Source organism: Lepidochelys olivacea (genome assembly GCF_965140295.1).
Source record: "Lepidochelys olivacea isolate rLepOli2 genome assembly, chromosome: 15".
NCBI lineage: Eukaryota > Metazoa > Chordata > Testudines > Cheloniidae > Lepidochelys > Lepidochelys olivacea.
Window position 1 is genome coordinate 22,051,259 of NC_140425.1, and position 21,385 is coordinate 22,072,643.

Consider the following 21,385-nt stretch of genomic DNA (forward strand, 5'->3'; position numbering starts at 1 on the left):
TAAAATTTGTTTTTAATGACATGCTTATTACACACTATTATTATTATTATGTATCATTACAGTATTTTTATTACATTAATAAAACAGCAACACCCTTCTAAGATCTCACTTTTGTAACATATATCACTTTGAATAAGCCTGTTATATGACAAGGCTCCTATGTTTCATCAAGGAGTATCAGATGTGAAACAGCATGAAGGTTTTTAAGAAGCCAACTCAGAGTTCCTCCGGCACAAGCATTCAGGCCTCGAGCAGTCCAGGCAAACAACGCAGGTTACAACCAAGCTTAAGCTTGTTCTTCATAATAATTTTAAAAACAAATACTAGTTACCTATTTAATTTTAAAAACAGAAAAAAATATCCACCTCCCTTTCTATTTCGTATAAGGAGTCTTGAAGTTTAAATCTCCTCAGTGTGATAGATATGCTTGCTTTGATCTGCTTAGCTCTTGGAAGTCCAGGGGATCCAGGCTGCAGACCCCATGCTGCCTGGGGACCCTAGAGACAGCTCTGTTCACCATTAGGGAATTTTTTCCCCCGAGAACACCGTAACATTTTGTGAACCCCAGTTTGGGAACCACTGGTCTAACCTAAATCTCCCTTAAATTGCAGCAAAAGAGATTTAGGATCTAATGAGGGATCCAAGGAAATCCGTGGTAAGGTAAGGATGGGCACCCCTCTTTGTTTGTACTACTCGTACAGGGTTGCTACCCAAGTCACTACCCAAACCTAAACATTGCATACTACATGGTGGACTGAGACCTGGACCTGAAAAGTTTGGAGCTAGTTATAATTAGAGACAGGTAGCCCACAGTGTCAATAAAATTAGCTCCTATGAGAGGAGTCACCTGGATCTGTCAGTGTATTTTTGATGTTGGATATCAGAATGGTTCTCAGTCCCACATATACAGTTCTAAATCTAAATAGGATCGTCAGCACTCTATTCTCTGAAGAACCTTAGCAATGTGCCTTTAATTCCCTGAAGAAACAGCAACCCTTGAATGCAAAAGCAAAAAAGAGGCTCTGAAGTCAATAGGCAGGACTTTCTGAAGCAGACTGATTCTATGACACAGGAACCTGTTTTTCCTATGGAGGCTGCATAGCAGAGAAATCTTTGGGTCCATGAGATCTCAGAACTGATAGAACTGTGGTGAGTATATGACCCTCAAATCCTAAGGGAGCCTCTGATCCAAGCACCAGTTCTCAGCAGCTGTATTCTCGTAAACCTGGTCCGGGGCAGCTGAATTTCTACTAGACTTACCCATCATGGACTTGCTGGAAACCCAAGAGAACCGGAAAATGTCCTACCCAGAACTAAGGGAACTGACAATTTCAGAACCAAGTAAACTGGTATCCAAGACTTCAGACAGTATGGGGCATGGTACTTCAGTCTGCATTAGAGGGGTGTAAATTTTAATCCATACCAATTAGCCTGCTTGGACCCTGCAGGTGTGCACTAAAAGTTCCCTAGGAGCATTAATGTAGTACTGGTTTGAAACTGGACTTACAAGAGTCTAAGAAGGGATCTAGACCTTTCTTTTTGCCTAGAAGGAAGGGCCAGACAGATGGGGCACCAGAAGGGGAAAATCCCTCTCCCAGACAAGCAGGGCATCTGACAATGGCCACAGAGGAAGCACAACATTAAAACTCTGCACTGTAACAGAATCTAGCATTCCAGGTCTGATCAGAAGCTTTTAACGTACTTTCCCTTATCCGTGTTGTGAGGACTGCCACAGAGGATCTGCTTCCTAACGCTGCTATGTTGGGCATAGAACCAGAAAGGCAAACAATTCTGCAAAGATTCTGGAACTTGCAGTAGCGGACCACACCAACCTGGGTAGATTCAGGGGGGGGTCTCAGTGATAAAGAATCACTAGACAAATTGCTCACAGAGATATCAGATCCTCACGATGTCTGGATCCTGGACAAACTGATTCATTCTTGGCAGTCCTTCAAGTTTGGCTGTTGAATCTGAACTCAAGCAATGACCCTGGATTCATGTTCACCTGCTAGATCCAAATGCAGGATTGCTCTTGGCTCTGAATGCAGATCCATACTCGGCAGCCAGATATCCATACTCAGCATTTTTGTTGTTTTTCCTCTGGATCCATATCTGGGTTTTGCATCCCTGTATCTATCCTCCGTAGCAGGATCCACTCTCTGCAGATCTAACTCCTTTGGAGCACAGATCTAACAGCCAAAGAATCACTTTCAGTGTATAGCTAGGTCTCTAAAAGTCAACATGGATAAACTCAGGGACCTGACAAAGCTTGTGCCAGAGGGGATTATTTTTTTAAATATTTTTTAATTTTGCCAGATTGACTAAGTGGAAACAAAATTTTCTCTAAAAAGCCAGAAAGATTTAAAAAAAAAAACTAACAAAGAAAGCAACAAGGACACCGTTTGTATGTAATCCGAGCTCACTGCACCTTTGGTTGTTAGAAGCAACTGAGGAGTGGTCACTCCTCTTTTTACTACCGGGGAACCTTCCAGGATGGGAGGTAGAGAGAGGGGCGAGTGGCCCCACTGGCCCAGGTTCCAGATGCTCACAAGCCAGGAACAGTTATCCCTTAAGAGGGAAAATGCAGAGGCTCATCTTGAAGAAGGAAGGGGGCTGTTACTGAAAACAACAGATATTTCCGATGTGCTCTGCACACTGGAGTTTAACAAAGGATAAAAAAAATTCTGTAGTCCGTGTGAAAACCAACTGTGGTGTAACATGCTGAGCAATGTATGTGTTTAGATCATCTGATGCACAAAAGAAACTGAAAGGTGTTTTTCAGTTCAACTTAGCAACAGCGTTGCCTGAGGAACTGCTTTAAAAGACAGTAAAGAAAAAAACCACTCAAACAATTAAGCACCCGCCAACAAGTGTGTTGCTAATAAAAGGTGTTTCTCTCCTCTTTTATTGTGTAATACTTTATCACAGAAACATGATATTTACATATATACAGACTGCTGATCATAAAATCTTACTGAAGAATTAGTCAAAAAAATCAATTTACAAAAACCAAAAGCTGTCAAGAGAGATTCTGGGTGCAAAAAGTCATTGAAGTTCCTAGGGAACAGTTCTGTACAGATAAGGTTTTTAGTTCTTCAGGTTTTGATAACTTCAGACAAAAGAGATCTGAACCAAAATGAGCTAAATTTGTCGGCTGTACATTTGAGATGAGGCAGTTTTTTAAAGTGTTCCTCTTCACACCGTTTTCTTGATGGTCAATTCAACAAGTCTCAGGAGGCACTAGTTTGTATGTTTTTGGAAGCCGCAAGCATCGCTCTCACTTTGGCCATTAGATCCTATAGGGAGTAGAGAGGAAAAATCGTCAGAAGTTTCCTTAGTTTTTAATCAAGAGTTTGAAATGGAGAACTGTCTGCACTAAAGTCAGCAGTCCTACTGGTAAGTTTCCCAGAGGGTGAATACACTCAGTCAGGACTTAAAAGCACTGGCCTCTTGATTTCACAAAACCACATACTATAATTTTAAACAAAAGGAAACTTTTTAAATAGCTAAGAATTAAATCTCACTGTAAAAATTTCAATAGGAAAGAGAAATGAAACAACAAATGATAGGGTAGAACATGTGTGAGCTGAGTAGGTGGAAAGAATGGAACTGAGGCAGTGGCTATACACAATACAACACAAGATGAAGGGCATACATTGCAGCATGAACTTTCATTTTCATGATACGCTGATTCCAATGGTACCAAGCCGCCCTCCCCCCCACCCCAAAAAAGAGAATTTGGAGAAGACTCTTGCTGCAGCAATTAAAATTCACCTTTAGAACACTAGTATACAGTATTTTAAACAAGTACTTCCACAAAGTCAGAATGAAATATAAGAGAGCTCCTGTCCAGAGTCACAGCACTTAATTCGGTCCTGCCAATATCCAGTAGAGGCAGTTCCTCACAAAAGAAATGTAATTTTATGTACCTTGAGCCTGATGGCTTCTGTGAAGCTTTATGACTACAAAATATTTTAAAAAAGCTTCTGAATACCAAATGCAAAATTACTAAAAATGTGTTTACTTTGAAAGAGTAATATCCATCTTCCATAATGCATGTCAGAAGATGACTTGCTATACATAGGCTAAAAGATAATATCTAGCACTTAGACTGCTTTTCATCTGTAGATCTAAAAACACTTTACGAAGTATGTCAATATCATTATTGTCACTTTATAGACGGGGAAACTGAGGCCAGGAAGGGCCACCACTTGCTCAAAGTTACCCAGCAGGTAACACAGCTTTTCCGAGTCCCAATAAAGTGCTCTATCCACTGGCAAAATTAATTTACTTGTGTTTCAGAAATCTGTGAGACCTGAATGTAAGTCTGATTTGGAGAAACAGCACAGAAATTCCACTAACAAAAGCACACTCCTCCTCTTTTTGCAAACAGTAACTGTTTTAACTACTATTGAAAATGTTGGAGCTGTCCTTCAGACATATTTTAACATTTACTGCGGCTGAGAAGCCGACATCAAAGGCTGCAGATAATACCTTTTCTCTTGTTACGATTGTGTTTTGAGCAAAAGCTCAAATACAAACTGCTTGTCACAGAAACAATTTAGTCTATCTAGGAGCTATTTGTAACAATAAAAACCTGTCTCAATTATGCTTTTCTAACTGATACTTAATTCACTCCAAGGACCCTAGCACCTCTTATAGCTAACTAATAATTAGTTACTTGGCAGATTACTAAGAGCTATGTACTAAGAAAACTGTCTCTATTTTCCCCCTCTGGTTGCTATATTTCTGATTCCTTTTCTTGGTTTTTCTTTCTGCAGCAAAAAGTAAAAAAGTATTTTGGAAGTGTGTTCCTTTGACAGAGCAATGGGTAAAGTACTAGCCACTTGTGTATACAGGAATTACATTTAAGAACAGTTTTCATTTTCCGGAAGAATCATCAATTTCTACAAAATGGGAAAAACGAATAGCGTGCGCGCACACACACAAAAGTCATCAAGGGCCAAATTTCTCCATAGCAATTGTGCTTCTGAAAATGATAAAAACTGTAATTAAGGCATTATAACAGTCTTCCTCAAAACTGACATATACAAAGGAAGTTAAATACTCTCATTTAGAAACTAAGCTACTGAATCAAATTAAAATTTTATGTGGATTATCTTTTTTAAAAGAAATGGAATATAGTTTGAATATCAACTCAATATTTTCTTAATATTAATTGTGTTAAAGGAAATGAATGTATTAAATAGCTTTAAAACATCATTTTGATTAGCATAAGAAACAAGCCTTTGATGAAACCATTCATGATGTTAAAGTCATGAAGTGATCCACAGCAAAATAACGTACATCTATATTATGCCTAAATGGGAAATAAGTCTTACTACATCTGTTTAAAAAAAAAAAAGTGGTTCTTGTGGTACTATTATATTTAAGGGACTTCCTGTTACAAATAACCTATTTTTACATTTATAATTCAGTACCAGAAGAAAAACTTTAGAAAGTATTATTTGTCTATTTTCAGCCAAAATTTTAATAGGATGTGTAGCATCCACAGACACAGTAGTAAAAAAAAACAACCACCACCCTAATCTATAAAAATTAGAGATGCAAAGAGATAAGCACGCCCCTGCAGACATGAAGGCCCCATTACCTACTAGGACTTCTTGTTTTACATACCCCTCTGTATACACATCTCTCACACACACACGGAGAATGAAGTCTGTTAACACAAAACAAAACCCTACAGCAAACCGTGGGGTAAATGGGGCGAGGGAAGCATGGTCAGCTGAAAACTCCTCCCTAGAGCTCAGAATGAAATGTTTCCTATTTCCAAGCACCACACTCACATCTCTTACACCTCTACATTCCATCTATATTTCTTGTGAAATGCAGTACAGAATGCACTTCAATTGGAAGTCCATTTCAACTCTTTTTAACTCTTCCATTATGCCTACGCATTGCAATGATGATTTTCCAAAAACTGGGTGATCCTATTACTGTTGAAATTCACTCATCTGGATAGTACAGTATGATACTAGATCAGTGTCCCAGCGTTCACTCAAATTTTCTAGCTGTAGCTGGCAGATATTTTTATGCAGAACAATATTGCCAATGACTGAACAGTTTCTAGAAATAGTCTTTTCTACTTTTATTTTATCACCCCTATGCCTGGTTAAGCCTTCCCCACCAATGACAACTGTTTAAGCAAAAGTAAAGAATATTTAATATAACAGAAGCAGTTCTGCTCTGAAAAAGGTCTCAGTAAAAATGGCATCCATGTTTATTAGGTCTCAGTGACATAAATATTAAATATTGACAGTTTACAAGAAAAATGATTTTGCCCCCACATGAGCTTTGCAAACTTAACCTGGTGTCAAGATAGGTTCTTCAATAAAAGATGCTGCATGGCAAATTAAGACTCTCAGTAATTTTTGCCACTGATGACTGAATTGCACAGTCTCATTCAAAGCATAATTCAGCCTGTTGTACTTTTATTACTGGTTATGGTGTAATATAAGGCCAGGTAAAGTTTGCAAGCATAGCAGTTGGAAAAACTATTTTATTGTACAATGAACTATTTTAATATTAAAACAAAGAGCATGGACTCCCACCATACTTAAAGTTCTACATCACACAATTATACAAAATACCTAAAGGAGCATGCTACAATGATGGTAATACACTTCATTAAATAATAAAGAACGTCTTAATTTATACCTGAGTTATTTTACTTTGCACTGAAGACACGATTGCTGAAGAGATCTGGCCATCTTTTTCCTGAGAAACGCCCCTAAAAATTAAAACTTAAGAATTAGAAATGTATATATTTTCTAGCTATATCTCAGGCAACAATTCTGTCTTGTATGTGCATAAGCCTCCCTCATATTGCTCAATAGTTTTTATGTTTCACTGGACTATAATCAATACAGGTCACTGTCACAGAGGTCATCTCTCACATACCTGTGGCCAATGCTATAGAGCTGGGGTTCTCAAACTGGGGGTTGGGACCCCTCAGGAGGTCGCGAGGTAATTACATTGGGGGGAGGGGAGGCAGGTTTTGCAAGCTGTCAGCCTCTACCCAAAACCCTGCTTTGCCTTCAGCATTTATAATGGTGTTAACTATATAAAAAAAGTGTTTTTAATTGGGGGGGAGGGGGTCCACACTCAAAGGCTTGCTGTGTGAAAGGGGTCACCAGCACAAAAGTTTGAGAACTACTGCTATAGAGAGCTCTGAGTATCAGTGCAGAAACTGTGAACAGACTCTACTCAATGGGTAATTCAGTTACGAATCCTCAACAACAATTACAATCAAAAGGAAAAACAAAGAAATCCATCCCAACAAAGTGTTATGATTTTTAGTAACTTTAACCACCTTTTAACTGTATGATTATGGCGGTCTCAGTAGCATCACTTTGGTTCAAGTTGCACTGAGATGTCTATATGGAAAAGGAGCGCTATTCCTGTTGTGTCTCCCTTAAATGACTGTTTCATCTCTCACATTTTACACTCACTCTTCCCTGGGCAATTGAGTTCTCTAGCATTTCCTCCCGCCTGAAATATTTTTTTAGAAAATTCACCCTTTTTGAAAGTTGGCCCTGAGAGTCTCATAGGGTTCCCCACAATCTCAGGTCCCCAGCACAGTTCTAGTACCCCCTCGCCCCCCGCAACCACACTGACTCACAGCCCTAACTTCTTGGAGCTCTGCATAACTTGTATTACAACTCTCCATGCACAAATCCAATCAAAAGGTACATTCATGGTCAAAAGCTGTCAGTATCACCATATGCCCTTGTGAAAGTGTTACCTGGAGCGTTCTTGGCTGGATTCCCTACTCTCCACAGGAGACACACTAGTTGAATGTACAGAGTTCTTCTGTGTGGACTGTTTGCCTGGTGACATGGATGGTGAATGAGACCTAGCTTTGGACTTGGTACATGATCTAGACCGTCGTTTCTTCTTCTTTTCATGTGGGCTTCTGAAAAAGGAAGCATTTTATTGGAGGAGATTTAAAATTATATGTTGTTAACCAGTTTAAGCAGAAATCATATTAGACATTTCTAACAGATTTTCTAGGCCTCCTGGATGAGGTGCTCCTTGTGCATCGAGTACGCACTGTAACCATCATACCATGGGTAGTTATAGTCCTATGATAGTAGGAAGGAAAAACTCACAGGAGTCCTCATACTTAACCTATACATTATGATTCCCAGACTTCAACCCAGTACCTGAGCATTAAGAGTACTTGCGCCTCAGCCCTTACTTGACCTTCACAGAAACACAGGAATTAACATACCAGTCAGGAATCAGATGTTTCAGAGGAAGGTGCAAGAAAATCCTGTAATGGACAATTATAAAATAACCTGGCTGTAGGGAAAGTTTGATTCTAACTCCCTAATGACCTGAAGCATGAGTGTTCACAGTCTTTATTTTTTAATTCATTCTAGAAGAACTATGGACAGTCTCATCTAAAAGTCAAACTGATACCTTATATTTTCCTTCTAAGCTAACGAATCTGCTTCTGTGACCAAACCTACTGCATGACAAACTTCAGTCCGAAACAAAATTACAACTGAGCTACTGTATATCTCCAATAGTCCTACCCAAAGCAATATGCTTGGGATTGCTTTGAGTAGACAATATGACCGTTCGCTATAACTGACAATCACTACTATAAAAACAGGAACAAAGTAGACTTATGGATACATAAAATTATTTTTATTGTTGACAAAACAAGGGGACTACACAAATATTCTAAAACTATATCCAGCACTGAACTCTAGTGTTGAATTCTCCAGGTAAAACTGGAGACTGAGTAATCTAGATCTTTATAGCTGGCTATGAATTTACAGACTAACATCTCAGTTGTGTAATTAAGATTACTGAATCAACCTCCATGCAACAATTCATTGTATTCCTGTCCCCCTACTCTCCTACTTTACATTCTCTCTATTTTTAAAAGCTTAACAAAAAACAAACTATTAATGTCCACTAAGGAATCCACAAAGTTTTGCTATAACTTTTACAGTCTACCATTGGAAGTAGCTTATGAGTTGCTTGATGCTTCTACTGTGCCTTAACATTTCAAGCCACATTCTAAATGTCACAGTTATTAACTCACTCCAATTTCCGTGGAATTTTTCACCCCTGAATAGCCCAATTAATGTACTTTTTAGTGTATTTACTAGCCTAAAAGAGTATCTTTAATCAGAAAGTTATAATAATGTATGGAATGAAGTTCTTGAAAATTTATGATTTCCTAAAAAAGCCTAGCACATCTCTGGAAGATGAGAAAAGAAAAAAGTGTCTTACATTTCTGTGCTTAGTATTTTTCAGGATAAATGGTGGTAAAGTTGTAAAAGTACAGTCTTTAAAGCACTATATATACCCCACATCATTCTCTACATCTTATTCTTTTGGGTAAGATTTCCAGCGAGTTAACATTAGTAACCAAAAGGTATTGTTCAGAGCAGTCAGTGGAATAATTATTATGTTTTAGATGATTACTTTCGGACTGCACATAGTACTTAATACATTCTATAAAATGAAGAATTGATAACATTAAACACTAACTTGCTTAGGGAATAAAACTTCAATTTTGTTGTATCAATATAATATGAAAAATGGCAAACAAGTACTGTACACAGCTTAAGACTTAATCCAGGCAGATACTTCACCTTTGAAATATCAGTTAACATTCAGAAGTAAAAAAAACCCCAATCTTATAATTACAAAACTCTTACACTTTTACTTGCATTTTAAAACAGAAAACAATATTCATGACAAAAACAAATACATTAATTACTTATACTTACCAAGTGATACTGAACATCAGACAAGTTCACGGACCTATTTAAGCTCTCCATTACCATAAGGAGCAAAGCCATAGGAATCAGCTATCCCTTGACTAGTAAACTCTGTATTTTAATTGCTGTGTTTCTTAAGCAGCAAACTATAATTTTGTGCTATGAAAATATTTCATAGAGCATGAGTATTTATTAAGTTTTGAATAGTGCTTTTCTAAAAGTAAAAATATGTTTCACTGTAAGCTTTTTTATTTTATAAGTTTTTATTCTAACAACATGTAATGACACACTGGTAGTAAAATATCAAACAATATTATACTAATCACATCTCAATTTTCCATGGCTTATTTTTCAACAGCACATACCATAAACAGGATGTACTTATAAACAGTGTCCCAAATCTCTCTCTCTATCTGGAGTGGACGTACCATACACATTCTTAAACTAAGGCCATTTCTTGTTGTCACTTTTTGACTTGAACATACTCTACTTTTTTCACCAAGCTCTTTGTAGGTTGATTATTACATGCAATTTAGAAATACAGAAAGAGGACCTACACTGGAAAAGGCAATCAGATGTACTCTAGAAATATGTCCTACTATACTTAATGAACAAGAGGTCGCTAATTCATTGAAGTTGACACAAGGAAAGCTGGCTTCTGGGTCCTTGCAGGTAGTATGTTTTCCATTCATAAAAATCCTACAGGCCAGCTTCACTCATGATTTTTTGCCTAGAAATCCTTCGCTGAACCCTAGCAATATGACTAGCAAGCTCCCAGAACTGGCTGCATGTTTGTTTCTGTCTAATACTGTTTCCCCAGTTGTTTGAATTTTTGGCATTTACTGCCAGTTTTTATTATGCATTGTTCAGTGAACTATACCCATAAGACCTTAGTTTCAGCTTTGTGCTGGAGATCTGCTATATGGTTTCTAGCCATATTAAGAGTATAATGCTATTTAAAATAATTTTAAAGGATAAAAACAGATTTCCTTCTTGAATCATGGAGCCCTTCAAACCAAGCAGCCACAATTCAGCACCCCTAGTAGTGTAGCAACTGTAAGAATCCTCTATTCATTTAAACTACTGAATGGTCAGCCACTCATACCACTAAATACTGAACTTAAGTGTATGCACACCTAGTGCATGACTTGGGGGAAAGGATTCATTTTACTTGACATTCTGGTTTTTCAGGGAAAGGGAGAAGATTAGACTTATGAATGTTGAGTCTTCTGATCTACTTGACCTAATCCACCAGGAGTCTGCAACAGGGTCTTTTGTTATTATGAGGCAATAAATATGGAAAACGAATTCACCGGATGAAGTAAACTGGTGAGGTTTCCTTTAAACCAGGGGTTCTCAACCTTCTTCTTTTTGAGCCCCCCTCCCGCTCCAACATGCTATAAAAACTCCAGGGTCCAGAGGAGAGGGGGTGTTGAGGGGGCCTCAGGGCTTTAGCCCTGTGGGGTGCCAGAGCTCTGGCCAGGCCCCATAGGCGTAGTTTGACTTTTATTTTGCTGGGGCAGGGCCCGGTGGGGCTTGGGCCAGCTCTGCACAGCAGAGCCAGGGGAGAGAGCACCACCTCCACCCTGACTCACCTCAGCAGGCCACGCAGGCGGTCTGAGTTGGGTTAGGGTGCAACCAAAAATTATAACTCAAAGGGAAGGGTGTGGTCAGCTCAAAAAGTATGAAAACTGCTCAGGGTGCAGGCAGGGTGCAGCTAGGAACGGTATGCACACAGGGGGGTAGCTCAGGGTGTAGAAAGCAGGGGTGGGGGTGGGGGTGGGAAGGGAATCTAGGGGCTGTGTGCCGGCAGGGGCACTCTGTGGTTCCTGCTCCCAGGGGCTCTGCTGGTCTCCCAGGTCCCCCCACCCAGGTGGCTCCTACTGGTTGCATAAGCAGTCAAAGGGGGCTGGGGAGCTTCGCGCACCAGCAGCAGGAGATGGGGGTGTGCTGCCCGCCCAATGGTACCAGCGAAAGCAGCAGCTGCCCTGCATTGCCTGGCTCCAAATTCCTGCTTCCAAGTTGGCCAGGAGGCAGGGGAGAGGAGGAGGTGGGGTATGCGTCTGTGCCTCCGGACTGCTCCACTTTGGTTAAGGAACTGCAACTTAACTCATGGGCTCAGGGCTTCTCCTCATGGATCCATACAGGCCCATGGACCCCTGGTTGAGAACCGCTGCTTTGAACTGTGCGATCACCCCCTTTATTAATAAGTTGCAGGAGTATGCAACTTGGATTCTACCAGGTTTTTAATTTTTGCTATCAGTACGAGAGTAAAAGGACGTATTATTCCTCAACTTGGATGCACTGCTGCTCTGCAATGGGATACATGATAGGAGGGAGGCAGGGAGGCATAGCTCAGTGGTTTGTGCATTGGCCTGTTAAACCCAGGGTTGTGAGTTCAATCCTTGAGGGGGCCATTTAGGGATCTGGGGCAAAAACTGGGGATTGGTCCTGCTTTCAGCAGGGGGTTGGACTAGATGACCTCCAGAGGTCCCTTCCACCCTGATATTCTATGATTCTATAGGGATTATTCTCATTTTTTAAAAAATAAGACAAGTGGAGACCAAGTACTTTTTTTTAACCAAACATGGACAACAATGAAAACAACTTGCTCCTTTCCCACCCCACAACAGAGAGGCAACCTAAATTTGGGACTGAATAGGATTCAGAGACAGGCATATGAAATTGTGACATGCACACTTTAGATGCAGTTACCCCAAAGAGCGCATCTAATTTAGCTTTGTGAGTGCATATGCATGTGTGTGCTCCCAAGCTGATGACTACACACATTGCACAAATATCTGCACATCTAAACTGAGAGTGCATGGTCTCCCATGGGGGAAGGATGGTAGCCAGACACTGGGAATTCCAAGTACAAATCTGAACGGTTTCCAATATTTGCAGGAAGGAAAGCACAGCAAAGATGTTTCAGACTGGGAAAGGGTTAGAATACTCTAACTACAGTGCATCAAGCAGCAAGCATGAACTGTAAAATAACCTGTCACTGTACTAGATACATCCAAAGCATGTACATGCTCATCACTTTATGATGTAGACCTGTACATACATTCTATACAGGAGGGACCAGTGTTTCTACTGCAAACTGTTTTTTCACAGGTTGGCTTGTTACTCATTATATAATGCATGGCTGAACCAAAGCCTCAGCTCACAAAAGAAACAAGCTTTACATAAACAGTACACACAAAGCAACACACAATATTTAAAACTCCAAATAGGGCATTTGTCATGACTGGTGCACATACCTGGAACGTGTGCGTTTCCTACTCATTCCAGGACTGTTACTAATGCGATAAGCCGTTGGAACAGCCCTTTCCTCTCTTCGCCTTTCAGGTGAGTGGACCCTTCTCCGTGGAGATCTCGATCGTGACCTGACCGGGAGGGAAAAAAGTTTTATTTTTTGTTGTTATTGCCGTAATTTGTTGTATTATTTTTATTTCAGTGGAATATGTTGTCATCAAACCCAACTATGGTGCCATTCAAATGCTTATTTGATTTCATATCAACATGGGATATTCCCAGTCTCTAAGGCTTGCCAGGGTCACGAGGGTTTCTCACCATCAAAATATTTTATTTATATTTATGAGAATGAATTACTTGCTTTTCACTCTCAACAGGGGAAGAGGTGCCACGTGAACCACTCTCAACTCATATTAGCACTGGGATGTCAGTGCAGTTAGTCAGTTACCTCTCATGGGAGACAGTTTGCTAACTGTTATGCTTAAGTCCATTTTGGTTTAAAGCCTAGAATCTTAAAGTTAGACTTGACTTTGCCTTTCCAAATTAGCAGCATGCTCTAGTGTTGCTGCATCATGCAGGTAAATTGAAAACAAACAGTGAAGAGACTGAGTTAAAAAGATCATTTTGTTTTGAAATTTGTAAGTTTCCTCTGAATATTGACAAGTCAAAGAAATTCTGTTCCTTATGCTGCAGGAAAATCCTGATTATTCAATACTTTCAACCTATGCAACTGACTAACTCCTGACCAAGACTGTTTAGCATTAGCACTTCAACTTGAAATGTCTGCCCTACAGAGAGAAACAGAGCGCGCCCAGTTAAGATCAGAGATCAATGTAAGAGCGCACGCTTATCTCAAAGATTTAAGGCTAAATGTTTGTAAAAGTAAAACCTGAGCATTTCCCAGTAGAGAATACATACAATAAGAAAAAAGCAAAAATCTTTCCTTTATTTAGCTCTGTTCCCAATAAGATATGTAGATCTAATCATTTTGCTTAGGGATTTTGAATTTTTACTCCACTCTCCTTTATACAAGACACTTTACCCTATGTACCTCAAGCATTCATTTTCTTCAGAAAACCTAACTTTGCAATGACTAAGAGACAAGCCATTTGTAAATCATAGATCCTATTACAGTCAAACAGACCTACTGAAAGGAAAATCGCAACAGCAGTTAAGTACTGTATTGCTATTTAACTGCTTTTTCACTTAGAAATCTGACCTTTACCAGGCCTTTCAGAAGGATTAAAGGAAAAAACAGATTATAAAGTTTGAGGTCAGTCAGACACCTTGACGTTTTACCAGGATTTCCCTCTAAAGAGCTCCAGCAGTCAAATCTTTTCGTTGTCGAAGCTGCCTGATAATTTTCTCGCTCTGTTGCTGCTGCCATTGATGAGTTGCTGAGACTCGGCTCCATGCTCAGTGTCCCTGTGGATGCTGTGAGTCTGTGATATGGAGGCACACACTTCACATTGAGAATAAATGTGCTAGTTTTGGTATTAACTAGAATCCTGAAAAGACTTAATCCCTTAACCAAAGCTGAACCTTAGTGAAAGCATGCTTATATGGACCAGCCTACAAAAGTCCAAACAATCAGAAAAATGCATTAGCTTAAAATATTTATGAATTGGGTATGATTGTTTTGGTTCTATAACATTTTTGCAATCACTTCAACCTGAAGAGATTTAGCCACTAGCCTTCAAATGATTAAAAAATGGCTTAACTTTCTCATTGGAATATATGGAATTATTATTTTAACTAGAATTCATGAGACATTCATAAGGCATTGTACTCCTTTAAATAAAGTAAGTTAATACCAGTCATATTGTTTAATAGGCTCTCTTAGAAGTTCATTATTCTATAAAGTTGTCAAGTCACATTATATCTGAAGAAAGCGGAAGTATTTGAATAGATATTGCCTCCAAGATGAATAGATGAATTCTGGAGCAACAGGAAACACCTATTTTACAAATTAGGTGAGGGATTGCTATTTTGAGGTAAATTTTAGTTCAATTTTTGAAACCGGGCCAATGAAAAACATAGCACACATTTACCTATTCCATCCAACTTGGTTTACAAACTAACCCTTTAATGATGCATCCTGCTCCTAATTACTACCCATGGTTCATTAAGTGGATAAATGGAGTAGGTGGCTTAGCAGTAAGCTATTACTAAAGTACACCAGGAAAGTGATTAACATCAAATGGAAGTTTAGAGCTTCCAATTCTACTCACAAGTTCAAAATGCAGACTTACATTTTATCTGCAAAATCATTAAATCATTCACTACGTAATGAGTTGCTTTGCAGCCCCTTTTCTCCTCCCTTCTTCCCACTCATGCCCCATGCATTATCCTAGATTTTGTTCTATGATGATCTATTTCATACAAAATAGGGAGATTCAGACTCTCATTAATATGGTCATTATTTACATTTACTGGTCATCAACTGTGAAATCTGAAACTTCTCAGCCAGAATATCATGCGCAAAACTTCAGTGATTGACATTCTATGCTACTAAAACAGAGCACCACTATCAGACACAATTTACGTCAAATTTGTTATGGTGCTTTGAAGTTTATTAGAAAAAAAGGGCATTGATGGAGTGTTGACTACAGATAAACAAGAGGGTCCCAAAACTTACTTGTTTTCCAAAATAGTTCCAACAAATTCACCCACATCTGTTTGGATTAGACTTTAATTATTAATTTGTGAATTTGAGGAAATATCTTTATGGAGCTAAAATGTCCACAGGAAGCAGGGCTGCAACACACTATGGGGCAATTGAGCATACTTTATTGCTTTCTAAAACTCTAGATGCATCTTTTTGGTCTGCAATCAAATCCTTGGTATATCAAGAGCTTTAGGAACTAGTTTCAGGATACACATTTGGGAAGCGTAATGGAAGGAATACATATTTATGTAGAAGAGTCACTGTTAACATGACAAGGCCTGCAATAAAATTGATACAGCTGGGTTCCTCACATATCTACAGTTTTTTACCTTGTCTAGGAGAATTGCTTTGATCACATGTTTAAGCAATACCTAGTTAAATATCTTACATCAGCCTGAATCAGTGATGTTATTTGAACAGGAAGTGAATTCTGCAACTTCAACTGTAAGGTACAAGATTAAATTAAGTAAACTATTTAAAAATTAAGCTGTATTAACATCAATGGTGCATCATGTATATTTACTAAGCTGTGACTCTAGTATGTTAACAGTGTAAGAACAAAAAAATATATTGCACTCTTAGTCTCATTTATACCAAATAGCAAATTGTACTGGCAAATTGCTATCCTTCTAAAAATAAAACACCACACAAGGATTTTTTTAAAGTTATGTAAAAGCCTCTAAAAATCACTTGCTTGTGAGGCAAATTTGGCCTATCACTCGTACAAGAAAAAAGGCAAAACAAAAATTAAATATGCTCTGAAAAGTTAAACAAACATATTTTTAGCTTCACTTCCCACAGCTCATCCCCTATTAACTTGCTCCAACAAATTAACTACAATTATTATGCTGTACCAAATTATCCCTTGAGGATGTTATGCCCCAATGTATTTTTACAACTACATAAGCAATAGCAACCCAGGAGCCTGTAATTCAAATATCAAGGTACATGGAAAGTCAAATCAACCCCTATACACACATTCTTTAACATCTGAAAAGATCTAAACCAAAACAAATAATAGTTTTCCAAATGAAGTGAAATGTGTGCCAATAGGTCATTATTTGTTTACACATTTCACAACATAGAGTTCATTACTGTCCAATTAAAACATATCCTAATCAGTAATTTTGGAAAAAGTACAGCTTCTCTTTTGGCTGTCACAATTAATTTAAACTACTAATTTAAACAGCTTCAGACCCAAGACACAAATCTCTCCTGTGTAGATACATCAAGTTTAATGTGCTGGTCTGTCAAAAAGCTATGAAATTTTGGTAATTCTGAAAAGATATCCGCATTCTGGAGTGCTTTATTGAACAGGCTCATAAGTCAAACTTAAAAAAAAAAGTTAAACAGGAAGTCTCTCTCTCCGTAATTACTATCATTCTAATCTGCTCCAAGTGCAAAGTAATCACTGACAACTGCTGTTAAAATCTGAAGGTTAGGAACTGCTGCCTGCACAGCACAAAATAAGATTACAAAAGCATAACACACCTGTTTAAAATAGTTTTAAGGTTGACACAGACAAATAAAGCAACTGAGGGTATGGCTACACTATGGACCTTACAGCAGCACAGCTGTGCCACTGTAAGGTCTCCTGTGTGGCGGATCTATCCTGGAGGGAGAGAGTTCTCCCACCAGCATAATTAAACCACCCCCAACGAGCGGCGGTAGGTAAGTTGGTGGGAGAGCATCTCCCACTGACATAGCCCTGTCCACACCAGCACTTTTGTCAGCGAAACTTATGCCAGTTGGGGTGTGTTTTTTTCACACCTCTGACGAATAAAAGTTTTGTTGACAAATCTGCTAGTGTAGACAGAGCCTAAGGCTGTTAGAATTTATGTAATTTAATACCAGTGTCCAGGCATTATACGAAAGCCCTTTATCCCAGGTCACTGAGTGGGGCTACTCATCATAGATCAATCTTTACAAATAGTTTTGAGTAATGGATTACAAGTGGGAAACAATATACTTCTAATTAGTCTCTACATCTAAATAAGGTATGGTATGGTAGGAAGTCATAACACTGGGTCTTGTGGGAATCTAAAGACTGAGCAACATGCTTATTGCTACAAAACAAGGCATACAAAACAAGAAAGATGTGTGAGAAGCCACATTTTGTATGCAACATGACAATGCAATGCTTTAACAGCTCAATTGAAATGATTCCGACTTATCTACCAATTCAATTGCAAAGGTGTTAAACTTGCTTTAGTATTAGGTCACAGACCGTGAGTTACTTCAATTTAATTTTTTTCCATTTCACATTGGTGTCGAAGCTCATATTTAACATTTTGACACAGGAACATCTCCATAAACTTACGCTGAAATCATTTTGTAGTATTGTCCATTGTAATATTGTCTTGAGAAACTTTCAGCTAAATTGTTTTACCAGTGTGGTCATGTCATCATTATCTTTACAGGCTTGCATTGATAACGATTTGCCATTGTCCTGATACTGTAAAATTGTAGCCACAAGCATTCCAACATGACACAAAAGCCTTGGTTTTTACCCAGATTTCTGGGGAGTGATGAACATCAGGGCAATCTGATAGGTCTGGATTGGATTGCCATTTCTGACTGGTTATTCTGTTCTAGGGAGCTGTTATTTTTGTCAGTGTACTTTTACAGTTACGTCAAGGGTACAAAGACCTAAAGTAGGCACTTCCCTCTTTTTGTTGTGTATCTAAATCATTGTCTTCCCAACATATTGGGATCACAGCATCTATAAACACACAATTACAGTTACGGTTGAAATGTTTTGTTTCAACATTGCAGTGTCATGCATGCAGAGCCTATCCGCATGTTATGGGAGCTATTTTTACAAAAAAGATTTTATGAAGGTGACAAGTACCAAGCATATTCAACAAGATTTATAAAATTTTGATGTCAGTTGGTTCTAAACTTAAACGAAAAAAACCCAGCAATGCCTACTTAAAGGATTCTTGTCTTTCAATTAATCCTTTTCTGTCTAGAACTTGGCAAAGAAAGGGAAGACACTGTACCCAGAAGATTTTTTTTTAAAAAATATCTTCTTACTAAATACTCTGTAAAGATAAATGAATTCCTCTTTGTAAGCAAACGAGCCTGGAAAAATAAACCTTATGCTTATATTAGCCTGAAAGTGACAAGGAAAGCAAGCCAAGGCCTGTTCAGAGTTGCATGAGGAAAGCTGAAGTTATGTACACTCATATGTGCGTTTAAATAGGTACATAGCATACATGTAAAACCCTACGATCAACATTAGAAAATACATGAGACACAGCAAAACACTGTTTTGAGACCCATTCACTTGAGATCAGATTCTTCTATGTTCACTGGAGCTGCATCTGTACCCTCTGTCCCAAAGATACAAGGGATGAAGTGGGGCCAACTGCCACAGTTCCTTTGCCAATACTGTTTCCTATAGGAGTAGGTCTCCACATTAGCAGGGAAGGATGGTGAACCAGGGGACCCGTGTGGGCAACACATTTTGAAGAATCAGTTACTGTAGGATAAGTAACTGTTCTTTTTTCTTCAAGTGATTGTCTACACAGATTCCACTGTTGGTGACTAACAAGTACTTGTCTACTTGCTTGGCAGTGGGTATGTAGAGTCCAGCCTAAAGGCCAATGCAGGACTGATCTACTGAAATTGGCAACCAGTTTGGAGGCCTGTACTAGGGAATGCATAGTAAATGTGTGGATCAAGTTCCATTCTTCTGTTCTATACACCTCAGGTATGGGTATATTACCCGAACAGGCACCTAAGTCTGAGCCCTTGTGGAATGAGCTCTAATATGGCTGATGGCTCTTTCCTGGTTAACTTGTAGTAAGTTCTTATACTGTCTGAGACCCACTAGGATAACAGCCGAGGATATAGGTTGCCCTGGGCCCAACAGCAAATGCAACACAAAGTTTATGGGTGTTCCTAAATTTCTTAATACTATCTGAATAAAAAGATAATGTTGTCACTACATCAAGCTTCCCACAGGGTAGGGAGAGACTGAGGAAAGAATACCAGAAGATGAAAACTCATTTACGTGGAATTCCAAGACCACCGTGGGGAGAAACTTAGGGTAAGGTCTAAGAGTAACCATCTCTTTATGAAATGTATATGGAGAACCTGGCATAACAGTCTGACTCTCCCAGCTTTACTTCCTTACCCTGGCTACAATTGAGAGGGTAGGGAGGGAGTGCACAACCCATCAGCCTTGGGTTCCAAGGATATGGGGCTTTTGAACTGGGGGAAAGACATAGATGAGCTGCTTCAGGAATTCTGTCACTGTAATGTGGGAAGATACAGTGTGGCCCTTAATAGAGAGATGATACTGCTGCCAGATGGATTCTTATTAATGGATGGAGTCCAGACTGCTTCAAGGTGACAGTCCAAAACTGACACTGGTGCTGTGAGGGAAGAAAACTGGTGCTGAGATTCCCAAATAGAAAACCTTCTCCATTTAGCTCTGCAAATAAGTCTAGTTGAAGGTTTCCTGCTCTGGAGCACAATGTTCTGAACTGCAGCAAAATAGCTTTGCTTTATAGGTAGGGTCCTACCAAATTCAGTGTCAATTTTCATAAATTTCACGGTCACAGCATTTAAAAAATCCTGAATTACACAGTTTCAGATATTTAAATCTTAAATTTCACGGTGTTGTAACAAAACATGAGCGTGTATTTAAAAACGGTAAAATACAAACCCCAAAGGGGGGTTGCAAGGCTAGCCTTACTTCTGCACAGCTGCTGGCTGGGTGCCCAGCTCTAAAGGCAGCGCTGCTGCCAGCAGCACAGACGTATGGGTGGCAATACCGTGACCACCTTCTATAATAGTCTTGCAACACCCTTTTTGGATCAGGACCCCCAGTTTGAGAAACACTGTGTACTTTTGTACACTTTTACACTATAATATAGGATAAAAGTACACAAAAGATCAAATTTCACGGTCCATTACACATTTTTCACAGCCACAAATATGGTAGGGTCCTATTTATGGGATTCATTCAACCAGCATCCAGGCTGTCTAGTGCCAGGATGCTGGGTGTGGGTGCAGGATCTAACCATTGTTCTAGGAGACCTGAATAGAACAGGTAAGATGGTTGTGCTAACAGTCACCTAATCTGAATCTGAAGAACAGCTTGGCCCATGCTGAGGCTACTATGATTATGCATCTTGCGTTCTGCCTCAATTTCTTCACGGAACTTGATATCATGGGGTTTGGTGAAAGGCATATTATCCTCAGGGATTAAGAAATGAAGCCGCCATCTGACAGGGAACTTGGGACTTGTGCCTCCTCTGAAGCAGAAATGCTGACACTTCTTGTGGTTTGTTGCGAACAGATCTACTACCTGCAAAAGACACTGTGCAGAACTGACTCCTTGACAGACCATTTTTATTTCTTGGAAAAGTCCCTGCTAAGCGGGTCTGCTAGAGTATTTGAAGACCCAGAAGGTGCAGAGCTACTGGCATTATCTGGTGCTGAATGCACCACTCCAACAGGCATACAGCATATTGACACGGTAGGGATGATCATGTTGCCCCTTGCCTGTTGATACAGTGAATTGCTGCAGAGTTGTCCACCAGCACTCTGAAGGTAGGATTTCACTGATCTGGAGTCTAACAATGCTTCTGTTAGTGCTATGGTGTCAGAGAATTTCTCCCTGTTTATATTGAGAACTACCAAGGTGAAAATTTTCAGGACTGTCTGTACTGAATTAATTACC

The 21,385-nt window shown here is 39.2% G+C and overlaps 1 protein-coding gene across 7 annotated transcripts in view; it reads right to left on the minus strand.

Annotated features, from left to right (window-relative positions):
• Positions 1–2,887: 2,887 nt before the first annotated feature.
• Positions 2,888–21,385, minus strand: part of SFSWAP (splicing factor SWAP) — a 94,428-nt gene continuing 75,930 nt past the window's right edge. For 2 of the 7 annotated variants that reach the window (XM_084649364.1, XM_084649365.1), the window contains 5 exons: positions 14,309–14,464; positions 13,028–13,153; positions 7,766–7,936; positions 6,679–6,751; positions 2,890–3,296 (listed from right to left, as the gene is read on the minus strand). In XM_084649364.1, coding sequence (XP_084505490.1) covers positions 3,231–3,296; positions 6,679–6,751; positions 7,766–7,936; positions 13,028–13,153; positions 14,309–14,464 — 592 coding nt within the window. In that variant the 3' untranslated portion in view covers positions 2,890–3,230. Of the gene's footprint in view, positions 3,297–6,678; positions 6,752–7,765; positions 7,937–13,027; positions 13,154–14,308; positions 14,465–21,385 lie in introns of those variants that run through there. The other 5 variants (XM_084649369.1, XM_084649370.1, XM_084649366.1 and 2 more) reach the window with 4 other exon arrangements.